The 27,670-nt window shown below is 38.8% G+C and overlaps 1 protein-coding gene across 1 annotated transcript; it reads right to left on the bottom strand.

The window, feature by feature from the left end:
* Positions 1 to 2,266: 2,266 nt before the first annotated feature.
* On the bottom strand, positions 2,267 to 18,788 carry LOC135469187 (uncharacterized). Its single transcript, XM_064747730.1, has 8 exons — positions 18,650 to 18,788; positions 10,263 to 10,286; positions 9,552 to 9,639; positions 8,053 to 8,117; positions 7,383 to 7,461; positions 4,475 to 4,515; positions 3,480 to 3,546; positions 2,267 to 2,472 (listed from the first exon to the last, which is right to left on the bottom strand). The coding sequence occupies exons 1-8, from the start codon at positions 18,696 to 18,698 to the stop codon at positions 2,421 to 2,423; spliced, it is 465 nt and encodes a 154-aa protein (XP_064603800.1). The 5' UTR covers positions 18,699 to 18,788; the 3' UTR covers positions 2,267 to 2,420.
* Positions 18,789 to 27,670: the final 8,882 nt, after the last annotated feature.

Genomic DNA, 27,670 nt, shown 5'->3' with positions numbered 1-27,670 from the left:
TGGACTGGACTAACGGACTGTTTGACTGTCATGGAGTATTAAAGGGCCATATAGCCAGATTTTGTTGCACTACAGCTGCCATAAGCTGTATGGTCATGTCATTTAGGCTGTCATCAGCTAGTATTACTTTACATAAACTACAAACAAGTTTGTCTTAAGGTGTACTTTGTAGCAAGTATATTATACACATCCATCTACCAAGTGGCTTAGTGTTTCGGTATATATTATATTGTAATTAAAGACGTACAGCACAGAGAGTAAAACCGGACGACAGTGTGATAGCTGGCAAATGGTCTATAATCAAGGTAGATCAAAATCAGTGGCTGTGAAAAACAGCAAGCAGAATACAGTTTGGGGCTGGCATATCATTATGCCGTGTTGAATAAACGTGAGGCGTTGAATGGTCAACCGAGCTGAAAGATCAGAGCCACTGCTGACATGTGTATTGCTCGGCAGAAAACGATAAGGAAGGATTTTTTTGACTCGGAGTGAAACGGTGCAGCACTTACCAGTTATTGACTTATTTATTTATTTGATATACGACGGTGATAAGCAATATGGTGAGAGGAAACTGGACAGAGCCCGGGAGAAACCACCCTCACGACTAGCCTCAGATTGCTGGCAGACATTTCCATGTACGGGCGGAGAGGAGTCCAGCATGGAGCTTGAATTAATAGCGACCGTATCAATGAGAGGCTCCTGGGTCATTTACCAGTTCCTTCCGCTTTTGCTATAATACTGTATGTAATGGCCCATAAAGACAGATGGGAAAAAATCCGCTTGGGGGGGCTAGCTTAGTTCGTTACATATTGTTCCGGTACATTGATCAAATAACATACCTCAAATTAACACAACATGCTTGAGTACGGCGTAAAACACCAATCAAATCAAATTAACAACTGTTTAATTTGTGTCACGCTCACCAGTGAAAGTCATAGCTTTCTGAGAGCGTGTATGAATGCTATGCACTACCTCTGCCCTCCTGGTTCTGTGCTGGTGTGGTGAGAACGTGCCACGACCTCATTGATCGAATTAAGTCTGCTTGTGAATTCGCCACCATCTGTGACACTGGGCACAGCAAATAAATATAACTTCCACAGGAATAACGATTTGATTTTAATCTTCTTTACCTCACCTGTTCTGGCTGGAAATTATACTTGATTCAGGTCTACTGTATATACGTCATCGTTTTTAGCGTTGTAGTTTACATACTGCCTGGTTTTAAAAACATACCTCTCTAAAGCCGAATGTTATGTTACTGTTAAGATGATGGTGCGATGTGTCGTCGATGATCTTGTGAATGTGTTGACAATGGTAATGATGAGGATAATGGTAATGATGCTGATGATGCGAGTGAGTGCTTGGGGTTTAACATCGTACTTAACATTTTTCCAGTCATATGACGACAAAGGAGTACTTAGAGTGGATGTAATGTGCCTCCTTGTTGCAGGACGGTCTTTTATCTCGTGCAGCTTAAATGAGCCGACTTACCAAAGGCGAGCAAGCCTCCCCGCCCAAGCCATTATACCGATACGGGTCAACCAGTCCTTGCACTATCCCCTTCATGCTGAACGCCAAACGATGAAGTCCTCTTCCTCTTTTAAGGTCTTGGGTGTGACCCAATCCAGGATTGACCCTGGATCTACCCCCTCCCGAAGTGTGTACCAACTGTGCTATCGGGGCCGATCTACGGATGACGTGATGTTTTGATGATAATGGTGTGATGGTAGTTATGATCACAGTGATGGTGACGATAAGTTAGTAATAATGATGTGATGATGGTTATGGTGATGATGACAACGATTATGATAATGATGAGGTGTCGATGATAGCTCAGTGGCTGTCGCCATATTAACTAGTTTGTCGAAATTGACATGCCAGCTGTTCAAATACGGCTCATTTTGTCTTTGCTTTTATGTTAAAAGTTCATTACGTCTTGACATGCAAAAACAATAGTTTATATCGGTTTCTATGTTTGGTTTTCTGAACCAGCGAAATGATACATAAGTGGCTTTATAAGTAAAAAATTTTAATCACCCTTCACAATAACTACACATCACATCAACCAAGTAAATAAACACTTTTCTTCAAGATATGTTGTATCACCATAATTCTTCATTTATCATTTTCGGCACCTATTGTTAAGTCTCGAACAGAATAACTGACACTATAATGCTGGCCCCAGTCGTATAAGTGAAGTATTCTTAGGTACGGCGTAAAACACCAGTTGAATAAACAGAATAAGTGAAACATTTTTTGAGACCCCAATAATATCTATTGATTTATTGATTTTCTCACCAGTTACAATCAAAGGATATATAGGTGAAGACGTAATTTAGAAATTCAGGTCCGCGGAATGCTTTTACTTTAGTAAGCACGTGACGAGACGAGATTAACATCTGTCACCTTCGTCAGGGAAGTTACCCTTTAGTTAGCGTAACGCACTGAGCGCTACAGTCGCAGAAATTCGGCCTGTAAAAGGAAATGGAAACAAATATGTATTAAACATTGGGTAATTGATGGGATATTATTCAAGACAAAATAAGCCTGGTATCGTTATACAGGTTTCAAAGGAAAGACCTCCAGAAATCGAAGTAGGCATCACTAAACAGACCACTTAAAACTATGCATAAATATACTTTCATTGATTTTTTTTTAGATTTTTGTGGAAAGGGTTAAAGGCGTTCAAACATTTGAATTGTAAGGTGGGCTTTATGGACCATACTATCAAAGTTTAGGAACTCTGACGTCACAGGGAATTTTTTCAACTCTAATCACGACACTGAATGTTGGAATAACTATTACTACCCATGGGTAAAAAATTACCGAAATAACGTTTCCAGAAAATCGTTTCTTCAGGTGAACATCAGGAAATAAAGGCGATATGACATCAGAGTTCCAAGATACGGTCAGTATGGCCCATAAAGCCTACCATGGTATTTAAATATTTGAATGCCTTTCAACACTCTTTAAAAAATCTCAAAGAATAAAGGAAAGTATTTTTACGCATAGTTTTCAATTGTCTGTATGATTAACCTTACTTCATAGTTTAGCTTTCTTTTACTTTAAACGAATTTTCCTCAACGTTTGTTAAATTTACTGAACGAATTTAAAGTTCTACATTATTTAACTTTTCTGTATGTGAAATGCGACTTTCATACCACTAGTGAATAGTTCCCTTTGCATGAGCAATAATTAAAACCTAGTTAACCTATACTGATGACTACAGTTACAAATTTGTAAACACGACTACAAAAGGACAACATCTCCGATAACATCTTCAAATCCGTGTTGGTGTTTTACGCCGTACTCAAGAATATTTCACTTATAATGGCGGCCAGCATTACGGTGGGAGGAAACTGGACAGAGCCCAGGGAAAACCCACGACCATCCGCAGATAGTCCCTCGAACAGCCGGAGAGGAAGCCAGCATGAGCTGATAAACCGATTACTGAATCGCTCACACATAAAGATACTTACTGACACCGCAGTCCGGATTCACACACAGTCCTGGCGCATGGGTGAATGAGGCATTCCTTCGCACACACTGAAGAATTGCAAATCGGTGAATTAAAGAGTTGATCAAATTTTATGTTCTCTCTTATTTTCGTAAATAGTCAGCAGTTGCCACTATAATGTTTTATTATTTACTTATTTAACTGATTGTCGCTCACTTTTTATTTGTACGATGGCGGTCAGTTGTATGGGTTGATTAAACCTGCATGAGTGCAGGGGTTAAACCACAGACCTGTGGAAAGTTGCTGATGAACTTTCCCAGGTATGACTTCTGCATGCACGCCAAGTATGCCACAATGCTAAGTGAATGATCACTGACAAATTCGAGAAAAGAAAAATTACCACGGGTATATCTTATGAATCAGTGGTAAGTCCGAAGCTAATGTACCAGGTGTTGGCAAAGAGTCATGTGGGTATGTTGAGTGTATCGTAGGTATGTTGTGCAACATCATGAGAACTGGTACAGGAAATAATAACTACGGGATGATCCGAATAAAACAGAAGGAGAATAAAAAGGAGAATGTACACCCGTGTCACAGAATAATGTGGTAAACGTAAATTGAAACGAAGAAACAAGCATGAAGAGCAATGTTATTAAAGCAATAAATGCAACAATATTCCGCTGGATGCTGACCTGTTGTCCATACAGAGGCTTTCACATGCGAGGTTTATGTAACACGACAAATCTCTGTATGAAACAAGAGCCATCTTGTTTTCCATTGCTCATGTCACATGATCACAGTTCACTAATCTATTAAGTTACAGCAGTTTAAAGGCCATATCTTTACCGAAACTACTGCCAGTTATGTAACACTTGTCAAAAACCCAACAGCTGTGCAACAAAGAGGCTTCGCGCCTTGTCGATTCCTTTTCAGGAATTACCAATGTTTCAACGTTTCCCTAATGCCAGGTAAAAGTCGGGAATGAAGGATTGTTGAATACCTAAGAAACATACTTACACTCGACGAACTTTATAGAGCAGCCACAGCAGTATTCTGCCCTGAAAAACATGTACATAGTGCTTCATAAAACTTGTTTTAGTGGCATTTAGAATAATTAGTGGAATACGAGAAAATATAGCAAAAAACAAATTAACAGAAAAAACATACGTTTCGATGGGCGGGGTGTGTGTCAAATCATTCTCAAGGAATATCGATGTAAGAACCTTGACATGTTTTATTATCTCTTAAAACAAGAAGTATGTAATTCACACATTTCTTTTTCTTCTGTTGAATATTTCTTAGGTATAAAGAAATAAAGCACCTCGCAGTCTATCGAGCAAGAATTTAGTCTACCTGTAGTTCCGTTTATCTGATAAATATTGGAATGTTCCTATTCTGTATACTGTTTCTCAAATTAAAACAATCTATAACCCAATACAATATAATCAGTATAAAATAACAAATGTTTAGATTTTACAGATATATTGAACATATCTCTTCAAAGAAGCAAGTTTGTTTAAATCGGTCATCATTTTTGCCTCAACTGACGTCTTCAGTCTAAATATGAATATTAACCAAAACCAGTGGAACCACTAGTTGAAATTATCTTTCATGTAAAGATATATAACATGTCAGCAGATGTTCTGGGTTCCATTTTATTTTCATCATTATATTTCACAACCAGAGGCTACATGTATATAACCCTAACGGCTACGGACATGTACATTTACGTATTTTCTCGGAGCTTTGGGAGATCGGTCTGCCGTGGAGCTGAAAGAGTTCGAAATACAACAAGACACGTCTGTTCGTTTTTACCTGTTTTTATCGTTTACTTGCCTTAAATATTAAACACATAATTTAATCATGGAAAAAATAATCTCATATATAAAGGAGAATTCATGAGGGTTTTCTTTTTGGCCAGTTTATTGTGAATACCGACGTTACGTTGGCAAAAATATTTTAACTTCAGGCTGCGACTTATTTGTAAAACGGGCTTTTCACTCACGTTTATAACAATACACTATACTAGCTTGCACTAATGTGTATAGTAAGCCTACGTTTTTGTTTCTACGATCTGACATAACAGAGATATTGCAGTTACAAGAAACAAATTGACGCACATTGAGAAAATCTAAAACGCCACCGAATTAACAATTTCAACAATATTTTATCAAAGATGGATATGTTGGATAGAACATTAGACTGCTGTATGGCGTTATCGATTTCTCGTTTATCGATTTCGCGGTATGCGGAGGAGTTTTGAGGAAATAATAAATTTTAAAACATTTGATACTATCTCGTGGTCTTTCAAGACAAAGGCACTAAAACTATTTCTTTTGATCCTATGCATGGTAAATGCCTTGATTTACGTTGTAAAAATATATATTCTCAAGTTTTGCAGTGCAATTTCCTAACTCCAAGAGCGCAGACTGGACGGCGTGTAGATGGTTGTGGGTTTCTCGAGGGCTCTGCCTCGTTTCCTCACACGTTATGCAAATATGTTACTGGACGGCTTTTCTCACAGAATGTCTGTCTGTACTATACAGATTTCTTCAGTAGGTTGTCGGAATTAAAAGTACAAGAAACATAAGGAAGGCTCGGTCCTAAGCTAGGAAACCCTAGAAGATTAAACCGAAGATACAGTTTCTTTAATGGTCATTAGTCTATGTGATGTCATTAGATAAATGGTGTCCATAAACACTCAAGACAAAATTAAAGAAATAATGTGTTTACATGGACTTTGGGCAAAACGATCTCTTTTACACCTTATAGAACAACCAAAAGAATAATCACTATATAGTATAAATTTATTTGAAAAAAAAGATGATAGGATTAAACTCTCCCAACAAGTACAAACCAAATGTAGTGGGGGTCAGGAAATGGCGCACATTGATTTTTTTTTTACTAAAATAATTTGTTTCAGGAGATTCAAAAAGCTTTTGTAGCTCTCATGCATGCACTACTGATTAAAAACGATAAAATAATAAAACTAACCCCATTTGGCTGGGGAAAATATGCCAAATTCATGGTCTGAATTTATATCTTATCAGCAGACAGTATGTTGTCATGACAAGGGTGAATCTATTTTATGTGCGGATTTAAGTAAAAAATTTAAGATTAAAACAAACTATAATTATGTTGTTTCAATGCATTTCTTAATACATGTGGACACCCTTTTATAGTCACCCTATATAAGCAGCATCGTACAGCCATAAAATCGTTTTGCTAACATGCCTGTGTAGTACAGTTTACTTGACAATGTGTGGTACGGTTATTTCTATGGCCAAAGGGAACAGCTGTTTCCTCTCATGCCACACGAACACCGTATAGCAATTTAAAGACCCATATATGACGGTAAGAATGGCGCGATATGGTGTTTCCCCTTTCTCTTATAATATGGCGCATTCCAGATTAAAAATTAATTTTTCGAGTCACCGGTATATACGAATCAGGTCAGGTAAAATGGCTGCGGTTGCTTAGATCTATTTCCACCAATCTAGGCTTCCTAAACAACTAAGGTTAAGGTATTTGTTGTCTTTGCTTCTAGAAATGAACTTGGTGGTGGCTATTAACATGAACGAAGGTTGTAGCTATCAACACGAACGAAGGTGGTGGCTATCAACATCAACGAAGGTTGTGGCTATCAACACGAACGAAGGTGGTGGCTATCAACATGAACGAAGGTGGTGGCTATCAACATGAACGAAGGTGGTGGCTATCAACATAAACGAAGGTGGTGGCTATCAACATGAACGAAGGTTGTGGCTATCAACATGAACGAAGGTGGTGGCTATCAACATTAACGAAGGTGATGGCTATCAACATAAACGAAGGTGGTGGCTATCAACATGAACGAAGGTTGTGGCTATCTTTGGAGTGAGTCCATAGAAGAGAATGTATGTGTATTTGACGGAAGGCTACTCACACACATTTGTACCCTGGGGCGGGACGAGCGTATTTACACTGGTTATCACACTTTTCAGGGGGATCACCATTCCGACAAACTGAAACAGATCCACACGTGGTTACTTGTTGTGTAAAAGGGTTGACGTGCAGATATGAATTATATGTAAAAACGGAAAATAAAGCAGATGCGCTGTTTATTTATTGATTTATCTATCTGTTTCTTCTTTAACACCATGGCCAAGAATATATCGCTTATACGATGGTGCTCAGCTTTATGCGTGATGAAAACCGGCTGCCCGGCGGTAAACCACTGATCTTTGGTTACTGACTAATTTTAACACATGTGATGTACAGATATGCACGCCATATCTTGTCTTTTTATAAGTGGTTTTCAAGGAACGAAAAGATAGTACCAACGCCCACACGTATGTCGTGAAAGTGGAGGAATCCGTGACTATGGTCAGATTTGATAACATCCAGTCACTGCTTCGATTCTACGTTGATAGTTTTCTTCCTTTATTCCTTTAATCATACATAGAATATGTGTTCTGGTATATCACATGTACTGGGTCACCGTGGCCACGGAGGTTCTTAGGGCCAGCTTTCACAAATTGTCGTAAATCAAATTTCCATGTTTCAACTTTTCTCGTAAAGCACGTCGCCCTCGTCTTAACCCTTTGTACACCTACCTGAGCAATCTACTCTCTGTCCCTCCACGTAGTATTCAGCAGAACATCCACCACAGTAGTTAGCTCTAGGGTAAAGAAAAGAAAAGTGTGAATAACTACACGTAAAAGTGAACATAAAGTGAGACACTAAAGCTAAATTAATTAATAAAGTAGTATTCTAGAAATGCTCTAGTACCTAGCCACCCATTGAGGCCATTTTGCCATGTTATAGCTATCTAGAGAGACATCACAAAACCTAGGAGCACTCCCGTTCCGTCGGTATTGAACAATATGCGAATGAGAAAACACTAAAACAAACGCCTAATATCCAGCCAAAGAGTATCAGTTGTGTCCCGTTTTCAAAGGGCCGGTGTTTCTTTTAGCCTGGTGCTCAGTCTGGGCGATCTGCATGGGCGCAAGCGTCGTGTTTTAGCAGTTCTGCTCGTCCCCGTCATCGACCAGCATTTGGCCTAGCTGGCTGTACTACCGACATCAGGGAATTTACCGAACATAGCAGGACCGTTTGATTTATAACAAACTCTTTCATACAGATTTCGGGAAGATATTTTCGCAATATATTTTGCTAAGGAAAAATGATGCAAAGTCGTAATATTTTTTGTCAAGCAAATTATTCTCCAGAGGTGGTTTTCTTGCCAGCTCATCCTGACACCTTACTGCAGTCACCTGTGTACGCATTGTGATACGGGTAGGCGTTCTCTGTGATCTCTTGGCATCTAATGTCTTTGCTAAGATCGTATCCCAATTAGTTTCTTGTATTTGTTGTTTGAATAATTCCTGTTCGATTTCAGTAAACTTTCTGGTATTTACAGTGTTTATTGATGGTTTGAGTGGGCATGAGATTTTAAGACTTGACATAACAGTTTATCTACAGTTTCAGCCGTCCTTTATTAGCACCATTTTATATTTCTTATATGCTGTGCTTCTGGATTTCTACAATGTCTTGGTGTAGTACCTCGACAGAGTTCTCAAAATTGTTCACACGACGTAGGATGAATGGTCAGTGACTTCATCTCGGAGCTAAACGACGAGCGAAGTTTGGCAAAACACTTACTGAAGTCAGACATTTCCCATACTTGGTAAAATTCCTCCAGGAAACTATAGTTCGATGTTGTGTTGTTCGTGACACGACTGGTGAATGCCGCCATGTTGTTATTGGAGGTGGAAATTTCTTCGGATGGTTAATCCATACAGGCTTTTTGTTTGTAGTTGGTGGACATGGTGTTAAATAACAAATCCAATATCATCGTAGATAATCTTATTGTACTATGGTCAGTCACTTGGAACTGGGGGGCCAAAGGAGACGTGGATTTACACCAGATTGCCCGGAGAATCCTGACATACACACACACCTATCTAAGCGTTATTAACGGAAGTTATAAATCAATATTTTGCCACATGACATGACTTGGGAAAAATCAGTTTATCATTACATTTCCCGAAAATGTGGTTACATACATAGATATCTGTTTTACACCAATACGAAAGCTCTGTCGACTTACCGACATTCAGCTAATGGGTAGGCCGGGCAACTATTGACTTCACACGGGTTGGCAAAACAGCTCAAGGGTAGTTTTCCATCAGGGCATACTACAAGTGAAGATACATTTATGTATTTATTTATATATTTCATTGTTATTTTAACGTCATACTCAAAAACTTTCACCCTATATACGATGATGGTCAGCTTTATGTGGGGAAGGGGGTGGAGGAGGGTTGACCCGGAGTAAACCACCGATTTGTGACAAAATACTGACGAACTTACAGATGAAATGCAGATATTGGCTACTGCATGGTCAACAGCGAACACAAAACTGTAATAACAGCCATATGAGCGCTGTAGACGCTCATTTTCACCAATAGCCAACAGAAAAATTTTAATTTAAGTTTGCCGCACATACATTTAGCTTATCCTAAACATCTCATCACTGTAGCTAGATAGAAAGCCATTTACATAAATAATATAATAATTAATGATTCTGCGCATAAAACTTACATCACCATGCTTTTATACATGAAAATATCACGTTAATCACCAAGTATATATACATTTTATTCATCGGCTTGACATAATAAATTTTACACTGAAATATGTAAATGTGAATACATTTGCCAAACATCATTCTTGTTTCTTGAAATGGCCAGTACAAAAACGACTTACTCAGATCTTTAAACATAACACAAATATATCTCTAAAAAATTAGGCCACTTACGTTTTTGAGCGATAAGTTTTCCCTCTGAAAGAAAAAAAAATAAAGAAATGTTATTACGAATCACCAAGAATCTGACCGGAATCAGATGTGGTTATCCTTCCATACAGGAACTGACAGCTACATTTAACTGTAATCAGCAAGTGAAGAAGCTACAAAGTGTCACAAAACTGCACCGAAATCTGCACAAAAGTAGGTGAGATAAAATGTATGTGGATTACCAATGGATAGAACTGTACAGACCACGCATCATACGCAACATATTGAAATAAAATTGTCTTGACTCATCAGATATAATTTATGTTCTTTATCATTTTGTTCATATTCTGTAAGGTAATATTTCATCAAATCTCATGTGGGTTGCCTTTGAAATCACGAAGTATAATAATTCCGATAAAAGGATTGGACTTTAGACTTTTGTGAGGTACTTCTGGACATTGGTGATATACTCTGGACTTTGGTGAGGTAGTAATGGACTTTGGTGACGTACGAATGGAGATGGGGGAGGTACTCTTGGACCTTGGTGAGGAACTATTGGACGTGTTTGAGGTACTACTGGACTTTTTGTGAATTACTACTGGGTTTTTGTGAATTACTTCTGGACTTTTGTGAATTACTACTGGACTTTTGTGAATTACTACTGGGCTTTTTGTGAATTACTACTGGACTTTTGTGAATTACTCATGGACTGTTGTGAATTACTAATGGAATCGACTAATTGACTTTTGTCAGTTAGCACTGGACTTTCGGAAAGTAATACTGGACTTTGGCAGGGCACCAATGAACTTTAGCGAAATACTAATGAACTTGGATGTGCTACTGATGAATTTGGTGAAGTACTGTTAGACTGGAAAGCCACCTTTACGATGTGACAATGATCATATACATTTGAACTATATGTACACCGTACTAATGGACTGTACTAAGTGCTGTTGGGCTATATAATCTGATACTAACAGACTATTGCCAAGTAGGTCTACTACTGGAATGTGACTATAGTAAGGCAGGTAGTATTCGAGCATTGTCAGGTAGGTGTACATGTAGTAGTGGACCTTGATAAGACACGACTGGATTGTATCCAGGTGTATTGGACTATGATCTGAAATTAGTGGACAATGATCAGGCACTATAAGTCAGTGAGTGGGTGCTTGGGGTTTAACGTCGTACTCCTTGCTGCAGGACGGATTTCCATCGCTCTTTTATCTAGTGCTGCTTCACTGAGACGCCTTACCGAAGGCAAGTAAGACGCCCTGCCCGAGGCATTATACTGATACTAGTCAACCATTAGTTGCTATCCCCTTCATGCTGAACGCCAAGCGGGGAAGTTACAACTTCCTCTTTTAAAGTCTGAGGTGTGACTCGAGCCAGGTTTGATCTGGATCTACCGCTCCCGAAACGGACCCTCGTATGACCAGGCACTATAGGTGTGATCAGGCACTTTTGTACCATATACAGCACCTACATGACTAACGTTATGATCGGTTAAATTTTGGTCACGTTCTATAAGACTTCTGGCAGACATAATAAAGTAGTAACTGACTATCGTAGAGCAACGTTAAACTGTTCTTAATTAAGGCTACGTCTTGGTAAAATCTACATGGCATTGAACTATTGTGATGGTTACTGGATTATTCTGATTTAAGGCACTAACTGAATGTACTGAATTTTTAGAGCACTAAACAATTTAGTTAATATTATATATCTCCAGCCAGTTAGACGATCATCAATAAGTGTTTTTAGGAACTTAAAATAACAGCAAAAATATCTGAAAGTATACTTATATAAGTATAAATATAAATGTACATACTCATCTATCATTTGGTCAAAGGTTTGGCGTTCCAGCATACAGAATCAAGATAAATCAAACTTACGGGCTGCGAAAAGCAGCAAGCAGAATACAACACAACATCGATACTCCATTTTGCTCTAGAGCTGAATGAGCTTCTGTGAGCACGGCCTTGTGGGCATCTGATTTATATTCGCAGATAAGATCTTCTTGTCCGTCTTTTAAGATTTCAGGAATTGTGACAGCTGAACAGGGGATCTCAGCAAATTTGTATTCGAGCCTATTGTTATAAGGGCTGTCATTGTTTGCATTTTGACAGAGGGACTAAAAGGCCGACCTTGGGATCAACCAGGCAAACTCTGATCAAAACATTTTCATAAGCCAGGCTTATTTAATCGTGTCTGTAGGTAACAGCTGGCGATTACCTACTGAGTGCATTTCAAACCACCATGAATAGAGAGATTTGAAAGAGTAATAAAAAGAAATGATCAGTACAAGTTTATTTGGAAGGATCATCGAAGGGTTTACAAATTTAGTAGTTCTCCGGTTTTTGTTATTGTCAAATTTTTATGTAATTAATGCTTTACGGGACATTGTAAGTGACCATATTTGATTTTGTCAAAATTATATTGTCTTCCTGCCATTTGAATATTTGTCAGTGGAATTTGTCAAATCCAAACTTGGTGTTGTGTAACACTGTTAAATCTGAATTTAGCCATCTCTTTATAAGTACATTAGACACACACTTGTTAATACACAACGGTCAACTCAACAGATACAAGGTTCATCGTAACGCCACTGAAGAATTAAATTGTAACTCAGGTGACGTAAATATAATCAAGACGTATAGCATTGAAAGAAAAACCACAGCAGCGACGACAGTGTGACAGCTGGCAAATGGTCTGACGTAACCGGTAAAATAAGACCTCTTGTCAATTTACTCGAGCTACGGTTTTATTCTAACTGTTCATGTAAATGCATAAATAATAGTGAATTACACGCCCCCAGCACCAAGGCTTAAATAGAATTAGTTCTAATAAATGCGGTGATGTTGATTGCATTTCATTAGACGTCACTAGTCTGGAATGTTAACGCTGTCCTAATATTAAATAGACAACAATGCAAAGTTTTTGGGAGAGGTGTGTGTAAATGGAATAGAAAACGATTCTAAAAACGCAGATTTCAGCTAGGTTAATGTCACATCACATTGCACTTGCTGGTTCGATTTTATCACATCTCCGTTTTTTCTGCTTAAGATTTCATCATACTGAGTGATAAGAATGGAAAGTTAATGGGATATTTGGAACAAACAGATATAGAAAAATGTTACTCCCCAAAACATCTAAATGATAGTCTGCAGTTTAAGAAAAGCAAACGAAAGCGAAATGGTCATTCACTGTGAGAGAATTTTTGGATTTTGTGTGCTTATTGGATAAAGTCTGATATCGTTGATTTATGCATTTATTTGATTGGCTTACGGCATGCGCAAGTATGTTTTAGTTGCATGCCACCGGTGTGGTTTATGAAGAATGGCGTATGTGTGAAGGTCCCTTTGTAAATTGTGCAAAAGCCCAACTCATACTGGCTTCCTCTCCGGTCGTAAGTGGGAAGGTCTGCCATCAACCTGCGGATGGTCGTGGGTTTCCCCCAGGCTCTGCCCGGTTTCCTCCCACCATAATGCTGGCTGCCGTCGTATAAGTGAAATATTCTTGAGTACGGCGAAAAACACCAATCAAATAAATAAATAAGCTTGACAATTAACAGTTATAATAACATCATCACTGATCCACTGTCAAGCCGCAGTGTTACTTTGTCTATTACGTACGTGACCGCTTGACAGCTGTCAGTAAATATATATATATATATATATATATACATTGCAGGTTAATTGTCTTTGGTCATGCATGGTATATAAACTTCTCATATATTCCGATCAACAGAGTAGGTGTATTTCGGTCTGTATTGATTAAGAGCCTGTTTATAGGGCTGGATCCGGACACCTGTCAGCATTGGTTAAGAGTCATTTTGTGGGGACTAAATCCGAACACTTGTCTACATTGGTTAAAGGTCTGTTTGTGGGGCTGGATTTGAAAATCTTCAAAGCCTTAGTTAAAAGTGTTTTTGAGGAGTTTAGATCCCAACACCTGTCAACATTGATTAATAACCTGTTTGTGCAGGTTCGATCTGAACATCTCCGAGCATTGGTTAAAAGTCTGTTTGTGAGGGCTGAATACGAACATCTGTCAGCATTGGTTAAGAGTTTGTGGGAACTAGATCCGAGCACTTGTCAACATGGATTAAAGGAATGCTTGTGGAGGCTTGATCCAGACACCAGTCAACACTGGTTAAGAGCATGTTCGTGTAGCCTCGATCCGAGCACCTGTCAACATTGGTTAAGGGCCTGTTTGTGGGAACGGGTTTCGGACACCTGTCGGCATTGATTAAAGGCCTGTTTGCGGGAGCAGGTTCCGGACACCTTTCCGCATTGGTTAAGGGCCTCTTATGTGCGAACTGGTTGCGCACACCTGCCGGCATTGGTTAAGGGTCTGTTTGTGGGGACTGGTTCCGGACATGCATCTCACATATCACATATCACAAACACAAAAATTGAGTTTATAGACAGAGACAGATAAATAACTTTTTCTATAAGCTACATGCAACACATATGCGATTTATGAATAGAATCTAGAAAGTCATGTTGATTTGATTTGCCTATATATATTTCTTGCTCCGTAAATGAATATTTTTACTTATATTACGGTGTTCAGGGTATGGGTGAAAGGAAGACAGTAGTCAGCATTATGGGGAGAGAAAAGCGGTTAGAACCCGGGAAAATCCTCCCACGACCATCCGCAGGTTGCTGAAACAACTTCCCATCGGAAAGGTAGCCAATATGAGGTGAAATGTTTCATTATGCATTATGCTGAGTCATTATGCTTCGTTGGGACGCTAAGAACTAGGCCACAAAGGCCCTATAATCGAGCGTTGATCGTTAGATGGTGTACACCCATCAAATACAAATACTTCAAAATAAAAACTATTATTTTTGTTTTTGCCCCATGCTTTACCAGTAAAATTCCGAGTTTAGTGGGAATGCGTTTGTGAATGCCTACCGCCGCCATATTTATTTGATACCGGACTATTGATTGTTTGTGCTCTATTACGTTTGTGTTGTCAGAAGGTCCATATGTAAATGTACGTTGATCGAAGCCAGGTTATGAATTCGACACCGTCAAAGTATTAATAACAATTTGATTTGAATCTTCTTGACCTCTTAGTTGCGGCTCGACTGAAAATTGAATCAATTAGACTATTCCAAGCTGTAGACCTGTAATTTGACGTCGTGCATTTACATACTGTCACAGTGGTAGGTCGATATTATCACCCTAGTATATATTATCACCCTAGTGTGTTGTTCTGACGAGAATTGATACAAACTGCCAGAACAACACAGTGTGGTGATGATGTATTTATCATATCCATCACAAAATACCGAAAATACGCTTTTGAATTTCTAAGAACTACGTGGACATGCGCCTGATGCGCTGAGGAGCGTGGGTTCGTCAGTTGGTTTTATATCAATCCGCACACAATTGAAATTAGGTCAACAGGCTTTCCCCGCCTCACGCTCGAACAGTGGCAGGACATAGGCCTACCCCAAAGAATAAAAATAAAGTTAGTTAGTCCTTAAAAGGATAGGCCTATAAATATTTGCCAAAAAAAAAAAAAAAAAAAAAACAGAAACAGGCGAAATGGAATCAACAAGTACTGGTACTGGTTTATATGAAGCAATAACATTTAACCTGAAATCTATAAATCTGTAAATAATAATGAATCGGAAACAATGTGCCACTTATTATTTGTAGAGACTGAAGGAAAGGAATCACATAACTGTATTACAGAACATTATCAATCCACGCCATACATTGATTTTTAGCTAACTGATTAACGCACTAAGAATGTGACTAATAGACACTGTGAGATGAGCGCAAAACCAGCCAGATAATATATGTAGATGATCAGTGAACCTATACGCTGAAACAAGACATTCGTATACCAGTCGTCAACCAAGATAAAGGTTACAAGTCAATAATCGCATGGCTAGTTCGTAAACGACGTTCTACACAAACTACTCAAGAACTGAGAAAGTACGGACGGAATCATGGATAGAGGCTGAAAACAACTGCTGACCCACTATGCACTATATCGACATCAAAACTGTCTTAGGTGATCATATAGTCTATGCTCATCATCATTTCGTTCATATTTCATAAACCTGTATTTCACCAAATGTGGATTCAAATACTAGTAAACTATGTGTGGAGAAGTATTATGCCCAGCCACAAATAACCTCACTAGGGTTGTCTTTAGAATGATATGGTATCATAGATCAGATACGATTATTTAAATCTGTTAAGGTACATGTACTTCTGAACTTTGGTGAGGTATTACTAGACTTTGGTGAGGTGCTTCTGGATTTTGGTCAAGAATTTATGGATTTTGGAAAGGTACCCCTGGGTTTAGGGGAACTACTTATGGGCGTTTGGGTGGTACTTCTGGACTTTCGTGAGGTACTTATGGATTTTGGGGAAGTACTTCTGGATATTGGTGAGGTACTCCTGGACTTTGGTGAAATACAGTACAAACTGGACGTATGTGAATCCCCACTGGACATAATTACTACTTGATTCTGCAAACATTTGGTGGAGTTTTGTGAAGAATTTTGAATTATGGCCAGGTATTAGTGGATTATGGTCAGATACCACTGGACAACGGCCAGGTACTATTAACTATGGTCAGGTATTAGTGCACTATGGGCAGATACTACTGGACTATGACCAAATTCCAGAGAACTATGGTCAGATACTACTGGACAATGGTGATGTACTATGAATTATGGTCAGGTACTATGAATTATGGTCAGATACTACTGGACAATGGTGATGTACTATGAATTATGGTCAGATGCTTCTGGACTATGGCCTGGTACTATAAATAATGGTACTATGAATAATAGTGCTGGATTTTGGTGATGTACTATGAATTATGGTCAGGTACTATGAATTATGGTCAGATACTACTGGACAATGGTGATGTACTATGCATTATGGTCAGATACTACTGGAGTATGGTCTGGTACGATGAAGTTTGGTGAGATGTTACTGGACTATATCATGGTACTATAAATAATGGTCAGACAGTGTTGGATTATGATAAAGTACTATGAATTATGGTCAGGTACTATGAATTATGGTCAGATACAACTGGAGTGTGATCTGGAACGATAAATTATGGTCAGATACTACTGGAGTATGGTCTGGTACGATGAAGTTTGGTGAGATGTTACTGGACTATATCATGGTACTATAAATAATGGTCAGACAGTGTTGGATTATGATAAAGTACTATGAATTATGGTCAGGTACTATGAATTATGGTCAGATACAACTGGAGTGTGATCTGGAACGATAAATTATGGTCAGACGCTACTGGAGTATGGTCTGGTACTATGAATTATGGTCTGGCGCTATGAATTATGGTCAGGCCCTACGGGAGTATGGTCTGGTACTATGAATTATGGTGAGGTGCTAGTAGAATATGTCCAGGTATTAGTACACTATGATCGGGTACTATTTTACGAGGGTCAGGTACTATTTGACTGTGCGTGGGAAGGTCTGTCAGCAACCTGCGGATGGGAGTGGGTTTCTCCCGGGCTCCGACCGGTTTCCTCCCACCATAATGCTTACTGCCGTCGTATAAGTGAAATACTCTTGAGTACAGCGTAAAACACCAATCAAATAGATAAATAAATATTTGACTATGCCCGCGTACTAGTGGACTATATTCAGGTATTAATGATTTATGGTCTGGTACAAACGAACTATGACCAAGTACTATTACACTATCATGAGATACCATTGAAATGTATCCAGGTGTTCTTAGACAATGGTGATCAACGGTTCACAGTCAAGCACATATTGCTTGACTGTGGCGACTTTGCTCCTGTACGAGATTCCTTTTATCACGTGAGCTCTCTTTCAGAACTTTTCAATTCTGTAGAAAGCGATACTATTTTTGATTTTCTCTCTACCATTGGTATGGCAGGAAAGCTGTGATTTTAAACTACCGTCTGTGTTTGTTATGTGACTTCTGGTGTCCTTTTTTGACTGAATAGTAAATGAATTATCCGTAGTAGATCGACTACTTGACGTTTTATTGTCGCGATAAAACTGAAATATTGTTGAAAGCGACGTTAAAACTTTCACTCACTCACTCACTCTTAGACAATGGTTCAGGAACCAGTGGAGTATGACCAGGCACATGTACTACAGGTAAGGTCAGACACCTTAGTTCCATAAACCGGTACTATTTCACAGAGGTTCGGTACGCTTACATTTAGACCACGTGCTGTTGTGCTTCTGGCAAATGTTATCAGGTGTTAACTGACTGGTCAGGCAATATTGGGCTATGCTTGCGTAATACTGAAAAAGCCAACAACAGTGTCTTGCTGAACTAGACTTAATAGTACAGAGAGTTAAACCAGAGTAGGGACAACAGTGTGATACCTGGCCAATGGTCGATAACTAAGGCAGATCAAACTCACCGGCTGTGAAAAACAGCAAACAGAATACAAGACCACCTCGACAGTCCATTTTCCTCTTGTTTCCAGCTAACTTCTGTGAGCACGACCTTTAGTGGATCTACTTTTATCCGCAGATGAAGATCTACCTGTGTTCATTTTTATTTATTCACATCCTGGCAGCTATTAACAAAACATATCATTGTGTGCAGTCACCGTGCTTTTTAGTTAACTGTTAAACTAGCGCTGATTGGTTGGTTTCTGAAATCCGGAATGAAAGGCTGATCTTGTGAGCTACCTGGTAAACACGAATCAAAAACTATTCGTATAAACCACGCTTGTTTAATCGTGTCTACAGGTAACAAATGACGGTGACCCGGATATTAAGAGCATTTAAAAACCACCAGGAAAAGACAGATTTAAAATAAAAAGAAAAAGAAATGATCAATAATGTTTCTTTTGTAGAGCAACATTCTTCAGACGATACAAATTTAGCAGCTGGCCTCTTCCGGTTAGCATACAATTAAACGAATTCATTTAAGGTACCATATGTTAGTTTGATAATATTGTATCATGTCTCGCTGAACATAATAGATCTATCAAACCTAACTGTAACACTACATCGGTCCAAATTGTAAAATCACATCAGCCTTTGTAAATCAAGCTTAGGTTATGCAAACCGTGGTACAGTGGGTGGAAGTCAAGCCTCGGTAATAATCGGCCTGTCATGTTTACAACCCTTCTCATTTGTCGCTGTATACTACGATTATGCTTGTAGGTTTCATTCACTTCTTGAAATATACTAAGTGTCCACCCTTCAAATTCATTATTCCACTCCATTTAAATATAGCATCCTTATGTCGTGACGCATTCATTTTGTTAAATACGAGTCAATAATATAAACCAAGTCAGCCTTTATAATCATTTATAGCCTGCTGTTGATTCGATATTTGCACGAATCCGAATTGTATCGCTCTTTCAGTGCCTATCCGCGTGTGAGTATAGACGCAAGTATAGATGTGGGTCGAATGCAAAGATAGATGTGGGTTAAATATGTGTCTCCCTTCTGAATAGGTATATATTCCCAAGAAAATCTCATTGTATATTTTGAATTTCAAAACCTAACTTCCCTCTTAGTGATAAACTGAAGCTGAATCCCATGTTTTCGTTATTCAGCAGTGCATGTAGGTTCACTTTAACCACATTAGCCAGGGTTTTAGGTGGAGGATAATAGCCAGCACTCCTCGTTAGGTGCCTGATACACTATTATCCGTGATGTAAAGCCGCAGCCAATCCAGCGGGAACTGGGTCCAGCCATGCGCTCATTGGTCAGGGCCTGTTTATTGGGAGTCCACCGGATTCTCACATAACAATGTATAAGAACCATGATCTTTTTTATCGTGAATTTGGAGCTTGCATGTCATTATGCCGAGTTGAGTATACGTGAGGAGTTGCACGTTCATCCGAGCTGAAAGGCCAGAGCCACTGCTGACATGTGTATTGCTGGGCAGAAAACGATTAGGAAGGATTTATTTGACTCGGAGTGAAACGGTGCTCCACTTACCAGGTATTTATTTATTTATTTATTTATTTTTTTATTTTTTTATTTATTTCTTTATTTATTTATTTATTTATTTATTTATTCGATGAGTGTTTTACGCCGTAATGAAGAATATTTCACCTATACGACGGCGGTAAGCATGATGGTGAGCGTGGTAACCTGACAGAGCCCCGAGAAGCCACCCTCACAAACATCTTCAGATTGCTGTTTCCAGTGTACAGCCGGATAGGAGTCTAGCATGAGCAGGCGAGCTGACTATCATTTACCAGTTCCTTCCGCTTTTGCTATGATACTGTATGTAATGGCTCATATAGACAGATGGGAAAAAATCCACCTGGTGGCTAGCTTAGTTCGTTACACATTGTACAGTACATTGATCAAATATCATACCTCAGATTAACTTAATATTCTTGAGTGCAACGTAAAACATCAAATTGACAACTGTTTATTTTGTGTCACACTTACCAGTAAAAGTCATAGCTTTCTGAGAGCGTGTATGAATGCTATGCATTACCTCTACCTTTCTAATACTGCGCTGGTGTGGTGAGAACGTGCCACGACCTCACTGATCGAATCAAATCTGCTTGTGAATTCACCACCGTCTGTGACATTGGGCACAGCAAATAAATATTATTTCCACGGGAAAAATGACTTGTTTTTAATCTTCTTTACTTCACCTGTTGTGGCTGGAAATTATATGTGATTCAACGTTTTCGAAACTGTGAGACTATAGGTCCTTGTGCATATGTGCTTGGCTGGGATTAAGTCTACTGTATATACGTCATCGTTTTTAGTGTTTTACTTTACATACTGCCTGGTTTTAAAAACACACCTTTCTAAGGTCGGAGGTGATCGTACTTACTTTTAAGAATGTGGTGACAGTGCCAGTGATGCTGATCATGTGACAGCGGTGACTGTGTCAGTGGTGGTGAACAACTTGTTGTTGGTAGTGATGAAGATAATGATAGTGATGAGGAAAATGATAATGATAAGGATAATGGTAATGATGAGGAACATGTGAGTCAGTGAGCCCTTAGAGTGCATGTAATGTGCCTCCTTGTTGCAGGACGGATTTTCACCGTTCTTTTATCTAGTGCTGCTTCAATGAGACGACTTACCAAAGGCAAGTAAGCCGCCTCGCCAGAGCCCCATTATACTGATATGGGTCAACCAGTCGTTGCACTACCCCCTTCATGCTGAACGCCAAGCGAGGATACCCAGTATTGACCCTGGATCTACCGCCTCCCGAAGTAGACGCTCTACAAACTGTGCTATCGTGGCCAATCTGCGGATGATGTGATGTTTTAATGATTGTGGTGTGATGGTTGTTTTGATGATAGTGATGGTGACGATATGTTTGCAGTACTGATGGCTATAGTAATGATGACGACGATTATGATAATGATGAGGTGTTGATGATAGCTCAGTGGCTGTAGCCATATTAACTGATTATCGAAATCGACATTCCAGCTGTTCGAATACGGCTCACTTTGCCTTTGCAGTTTATGTAAAAAGTTCATTACGTCTTGACATGCAAAGGCAATAGTTTATATCGGTTTCTATGTTTGGTTTTCTGAACCAGCGAAATGATACAAAAGTGGCTTTATAAGTAAAATATTTTCAACTACAATCACATCAACCAAGTAAATAAACAATTTTCTTCAAGATATGTTATATCACCATAATTCTTCATTTATCATTTTCGGCACCTATTGTTAAGTCTCGAACAGAATAACTGACACCATAATGCTGGCCCCAGTCGTATAAGTGAAGTATTCTTAGGTAAGGCGTAACACACCAATTGAATAAACAGAATAAGTGAAACATTTTTTGAGACCCCAATGATATCTATTGATTTATTGATTTTTCTCACCAGTTACAATCAAAGGATATATAGGTGAAAACGTTATTTAGAATTCGACACCATTTGCCGCTGAATTCAGGTCCTCGGAAGGCTTTTACTTGAGTAAGCACATGACGAGACGAGATTAACATCTGTCACAATTACCTTCGTCAGGGAAGTTACCCTTTAGTTGGCGTAAAGCACTGAGAGATACAGTCGCAGAAATTCGGCCTGTAAAATGAAATGGAAACAAATATGTCTTAAAAATTGGGTGATTGATGGGATATTATTCAAGACAAAATAAGCCTGGTATCGCTATACAGGTTTCAAAGGGAAGGCCTCCAGAAATCGAAGTAGGCATCACTAAATAGACCACTTAAAACTATGCATAAATATACTTTCACTGATTTTGTTTTAGATTTTTGTGGAAAGGGTTTGAATTGTAAGGGGGGCTTTGTGGACCATACTACCAGAGTTTAGGAAATCTGACGTCACACAGGTTTTTCCAACTCTAATCACGACTCTGAATGTTTTTCCAACTCTAATCACGACACTGAATGTTTTTCCAACTCTAATCACGACACTGAATGTTTTTCCAACTCTAATCACGACACTGAATGTTTTTCCAACTCTAATCACGACACTGAATGTTGGAATTAGTCTTTTTTATCCATGAGTAAAAGATTACCGAAATAATGTTCCCAGAAATTCGTTTCTTCTGGTGAACATCAGGAAATAAAGGTGATGTGACATCAGAGTTCCAAGATACGGTCAGTATGGCTCGCCATGGTTTTTAAATATTTGAATGTATTTCAACACTTTTTAAAAAAATCCGAAAGAATAAATGAAAGTATTTTTACGCATAGTTCTCAGTATGATGAACCTTACATCACATTTTAGAATTCTTTTACTTTAAACGAATTTTCTTCAACGTTTGCTAAATTAACTGAATAAATTTAAAGTTCTAAATTATTCAAATTTTCTGTATGTGAAAGACGACTTTCATTCCACTAGCGAATAGTTCCCATGAGCAATGAGCAATGATTCAAACCTACCTCACCTACTGATATCTACAAACAGTCATGTTGAGGGTATCGTAGGTATGTTGTGCAACACGATGAAAACTGGTTAGGAAATAATAACTACGGGTTGATCCGAAAAAAAGGAGAATATACACCGGTGTCACAGAATAAAGTGGTAAACGTAAATCGGTTAATTAATTTAATGAAACGAAGAAACAAGCGTGAAGAACAATGTTATTACAGCAATAAATGCAACAATATACCGCTGGATGCCTACCTGTTGCCCGCACTGAGGCTTTCACATGCGAGGTTCTTGCTATAATGTATGAGGCTAATGTAATAAGTTTCATGCAGTAGGGAACATCTATGATTAATTGGTTCCCAAGTATAGCTAACTGGAACTTTTCTTTACCCAGTATTTACCCAAGCTTTAACCCTTTGTACACCTACCTGAGCAATCTACTCTCTGTCCCTCCACGTAGTATTCAGCAGAACATTCACCACAGTAATTAGCTCTTGGGTAAAGAAAAGAAAAGTGTGAATAACTATATGTAAAAGTGAACATAAAGTGATACACTAAAGCTAAATTAATTAATGAAGCAGTATTCCAGAAATGCTCTAAAAATACTTTAAAATATTCTACATCTCTTATCAACAAAATAAATAGCAAATGATCACCAGCACCTAGCCACTCATTTGGTGACGCCATTTTGACATGTTATACCTATCTAGACTTTTTTGTGAATTACTACTGGACTTTTGTGAATTAGCATTGAACTAAGGTGATGTTTTATTGTATTATTCTGATCTAAGACACTAATTGACTGTACTGAATTTTTAGAGCACTAAACAGTCAGCTAATATTATATATCTTCAAGCCAGTTAGACAATCATCAATAAGTATTTTTTTAGGAACTCAAAATGACGACAAAAATAAATCAAACTTACGGGCTGCGAAAAGCAGCAAACAGAATATAACACAACGTCGACAGTCTATTTTGCTATGGAGTTGAGTGAACTTCTGTGAGCAGGGCCTTGTGGACATCGATTTATATTCGCAGATATACTCAGGGTACTTAGCGCATTTCAAACCACCATTAATAGAGAGATTTGAAAGAGTAATAAAAAGAAATGATCAGTACAAGTTTATTTGGAAGGATCATCGGAGGATTTACAAATTTAGCAGTTCTCCGGTTTTTGTTATTGTCAAATTTTTATGTAATTAATGCTTTACGGGACATTGTAAGCGACCATATTTTATTTTGTCAAAATTATATTGTCTTCCTGCCATTTGAATATTTGTCAGTGGAATTCATATATTTGTCAAATCCAAACTTGGTGTTGTGTTACACTGTTAAATCTGAATTTAGCCATCTCTTTATAAGTACATTAGACACACACTTGTCAATACACAACGCTCAACTCGACAGATACAAGGTTCATCGTAACGCTACTGAAGAATTAAATTGTAACTCAGGTGACGTAAATATAATCAAGACGTATAGCATTGAGAGAAAAACCACAGCAGCGACGACAGTGTGACAGCTGGCAAATGGTCTGACGTAACCGGTAAAATAAGACCTCTTGTCAATTTACTAGAGCTACGGTTTTTTATTCTAACTGTTCATGTAAATGCATAAATAATTACACGCCCCCAGCTGGTCTGGAATGTAAACGCTGCCCTAGTATTAAATAGACACCAATGCAAAGAGTTTGGGAGAGGTGAGTTGTAATTGGAATAGAACACGATTCTAAAAACACAGATAAAACACATATCATGTGTGTGTTGCTGATTAAGTAAGGCGCGGGAGGTTTGTCCGTAAAAGTAGAACTCTCGATATTACAGCTAGAGACGGGATTTCAGCTAGGTTAATGCCACATCACATTACATTTGCTTGTTCGATTTTATCACATCTCCATTTTTTTCTTGCAGATTTCATTATACTGAGTGATAAAAATGGAAAGTTATGGAATATTTGGAACAAACAGATGTAGATAAATGTTACTCTCCAAAACATCTGTGTGCAGTTTTAAAAAAGCAAAAGAAAACGACACAGTCATCGTCAAATGCTAACTTGTTATTCTTGGATTTTGTGTGCTAATTTTTGCACACGAAATGTCCCTTTGTGAACCGTGTACAACGAGCTCTGTAGGCTATATACACTGTTGACCATAAAGTTGGAATAAATTAATTCGACGACTGAATTCGGAGTTATTCTAATTGTACGCGGTATTGAATGCTTGATTATGGCGTAGATATCAGCATAACACCAAGTGTTGGTCTTTTCTACACATATCAGCCTATTGTAATCTTTAATGGATCGATTATAGGCTGTAGAACGGCGTAAAAACAAAAACTGGCATTTCAAGACGAAAGGATTGAAGGCTTTACTGCAATGTCTCCATATCACAAACATAAACGTATTTGTTCCCTTCGTATTATAAGTTGCAGACAATACAGTTTGTAAGAGAAACAGTCATTAATATCTCGTTTGACCACCCCTGACATGAATCAATGCGTCAAGACGTCGTTGCATGCTGTCGACCAGATTGTTAATAAATTCAATGGGCAGAACGTTCCACTCATTGATCAGAGCCTGTTCCAGTTCTTGCAGATTTTCAGCAATATTGTCACGTGCGTTGATGGCTCGCCCTAACTTGTCCCAGGCATGTTCTATTGGGTTCATATCAGGGGAACACGATGGCCAAGGTAACTGCTCCACCCCTTGTGTCCGAAGAAATTCTCGTGTTGCAGCGGCCCTGTGTCGTGTAGCGTTGTCGTCCTGCAAACGAAAATTGTCTCCATAAACCCTTCGTGCGTATGGAAGGCAATGGTTTTCAAGGATATCAATGTACACGACGGCGTTGACGTTTTCGTCGGGCACCACCAACGGCGTTTTTCCACCATAGTGAATACCGACCCAAACCATTACTGAACCCCCTTGATTGTTTTCCTTCACACAGTTATCTCGAAGGCTTTCTCCTCGCAAACGACGAACCCTTTGCCTTCCGTCCACAGGTTTCAGGAAGAAGCGACTCTCATCCGTGAAGAGCACATGTCGCCAGTGCCCTAACTGCAATTGTCTGTGCTCCCTAGCCCAGCGAAGCCTTTGGACTCTATGTTGGGCGGTTAGGCGGGGACATTTGGTCATACGTCTTGCTCGATAACCATGCTGAAGTAATCTGCGATTCACCGTTGTTCGGGAAACATTGATTCCGAAATGCCTCCGCCACAAACGGCGAAGATGGTTCGCAGACATTTTCCGGTTTGTGCGAGAGAGATTGAGCAGTCGGCGGTCATCCCTCTCGTAGTCAGTCGTGGTCGTCCTGGAGTTTGACGTGGCCGCAAATGACCCACGTCTCAATGACGTCTGATGATTTTGCTGACTGTACTTTGCGATATGCCTACAAAATCGGCAACATCGGACTGTTTGTATCTTTCTGGATGGAGGGCAATCACTTTCCGGCGTATTGGCATTGGAGTAGCACCAGGCATAGCCGGAATCCCCGCTACACTACTTTTTGTTCCATGCGAAACCGAGAACTCCGTTATGCGCGAGGTAATTTGACCTCTCTCTGAATGAAGATCACTGGAGAAGCACCAGGCACAGGGCTTTTTATCACTAGCCTCTTATGTAATTCTCATATTAGCATAGAATAAAACATTTTTGTACACGTAGTAGAGAGAGATTATGCATCAATTCGTGTCTTCTCATATTATTTTTGAGGCGAAAAATAATATTAAACTTCTGGGATTGTGGCTAAAATATTTTATTCCAACTTTATGGTCAACAGTGTATGTTTTCTGATCGAGAAACGCAGCATACTATGCATCACTGCAATTGTTTATCAGTTTTTACTTAATTCTATGTAGCTGCTACAATTTAAGCTTGACAGTGTCAGTGTTACATTCTCTATTACGTAAATAACCCCTTGCCAGTTATGAGTATATATATTCTTATATATTGCAGATTAACGCTCTCCGTCAAATTCACTGTATGTCACACCTTCTTATTCACTGATAGTCGTATTCTGTTGAGATGTACTATGTCCTTGGTCATGCATGGTATATAAACTTCATATATTCCGATCAACAAAGTAGGTGTTAATAGGGTTTTTTATGCGGAAGACAGCCACCCTCGGCATATGCCTGATATATATATATATATATATATATATATATATATATATATATATATATATATATATATATATATATATATATATATATATATATATATATATATATATATATATTCGGATCTGGACACCTGTCCGCATTTGTTAAGAGCCTGAGCTGTTTGCTGGCTTCGGACACCTGTCAAAATGGATTAAGAATTTGTTTGTGAGGACTGTATCGGAACACTTGTCAACACTGGTTAAAGGTCTGTTTGTGGGGTGTAAATCCGAACACCTGTCAGCATTGGTTAAGGGTCTGTTTGTTGGGTTGGACAGAACATCTGCAAGCCTTGATTAAGAGTACGTTTGTGGGGACTGGATCCGAACATTTGTCTACATTGGTTAAAGGAAAGTCTGTGGGGAATGAATCCGAACTCCTGTCCGCATTGGTTAAGGGCCTGTTTATGGGGGCTGGATCCGGACACCTGTCAGCAATGACT

The sequence above is a fragment of the Liolophura sinensis genome, chromosome 6, assembly GCF_032854445.1.
Source record: "Liolophura sinensis isolate JHLJ2023 chromosome 6, CUHK_Ljap_v2, whole genome shotgun sequence".
NCBI lineage: Eukaryota > Metazoa > Mollusca > Polyplacophora > Chitonida > Chitonidae > Liolophura > Liolophura sinensis.
Note: the sequence above shows the minus strand (reverse complement) of the source record. Positions and strands in the feature narration are given on the sequence as shown.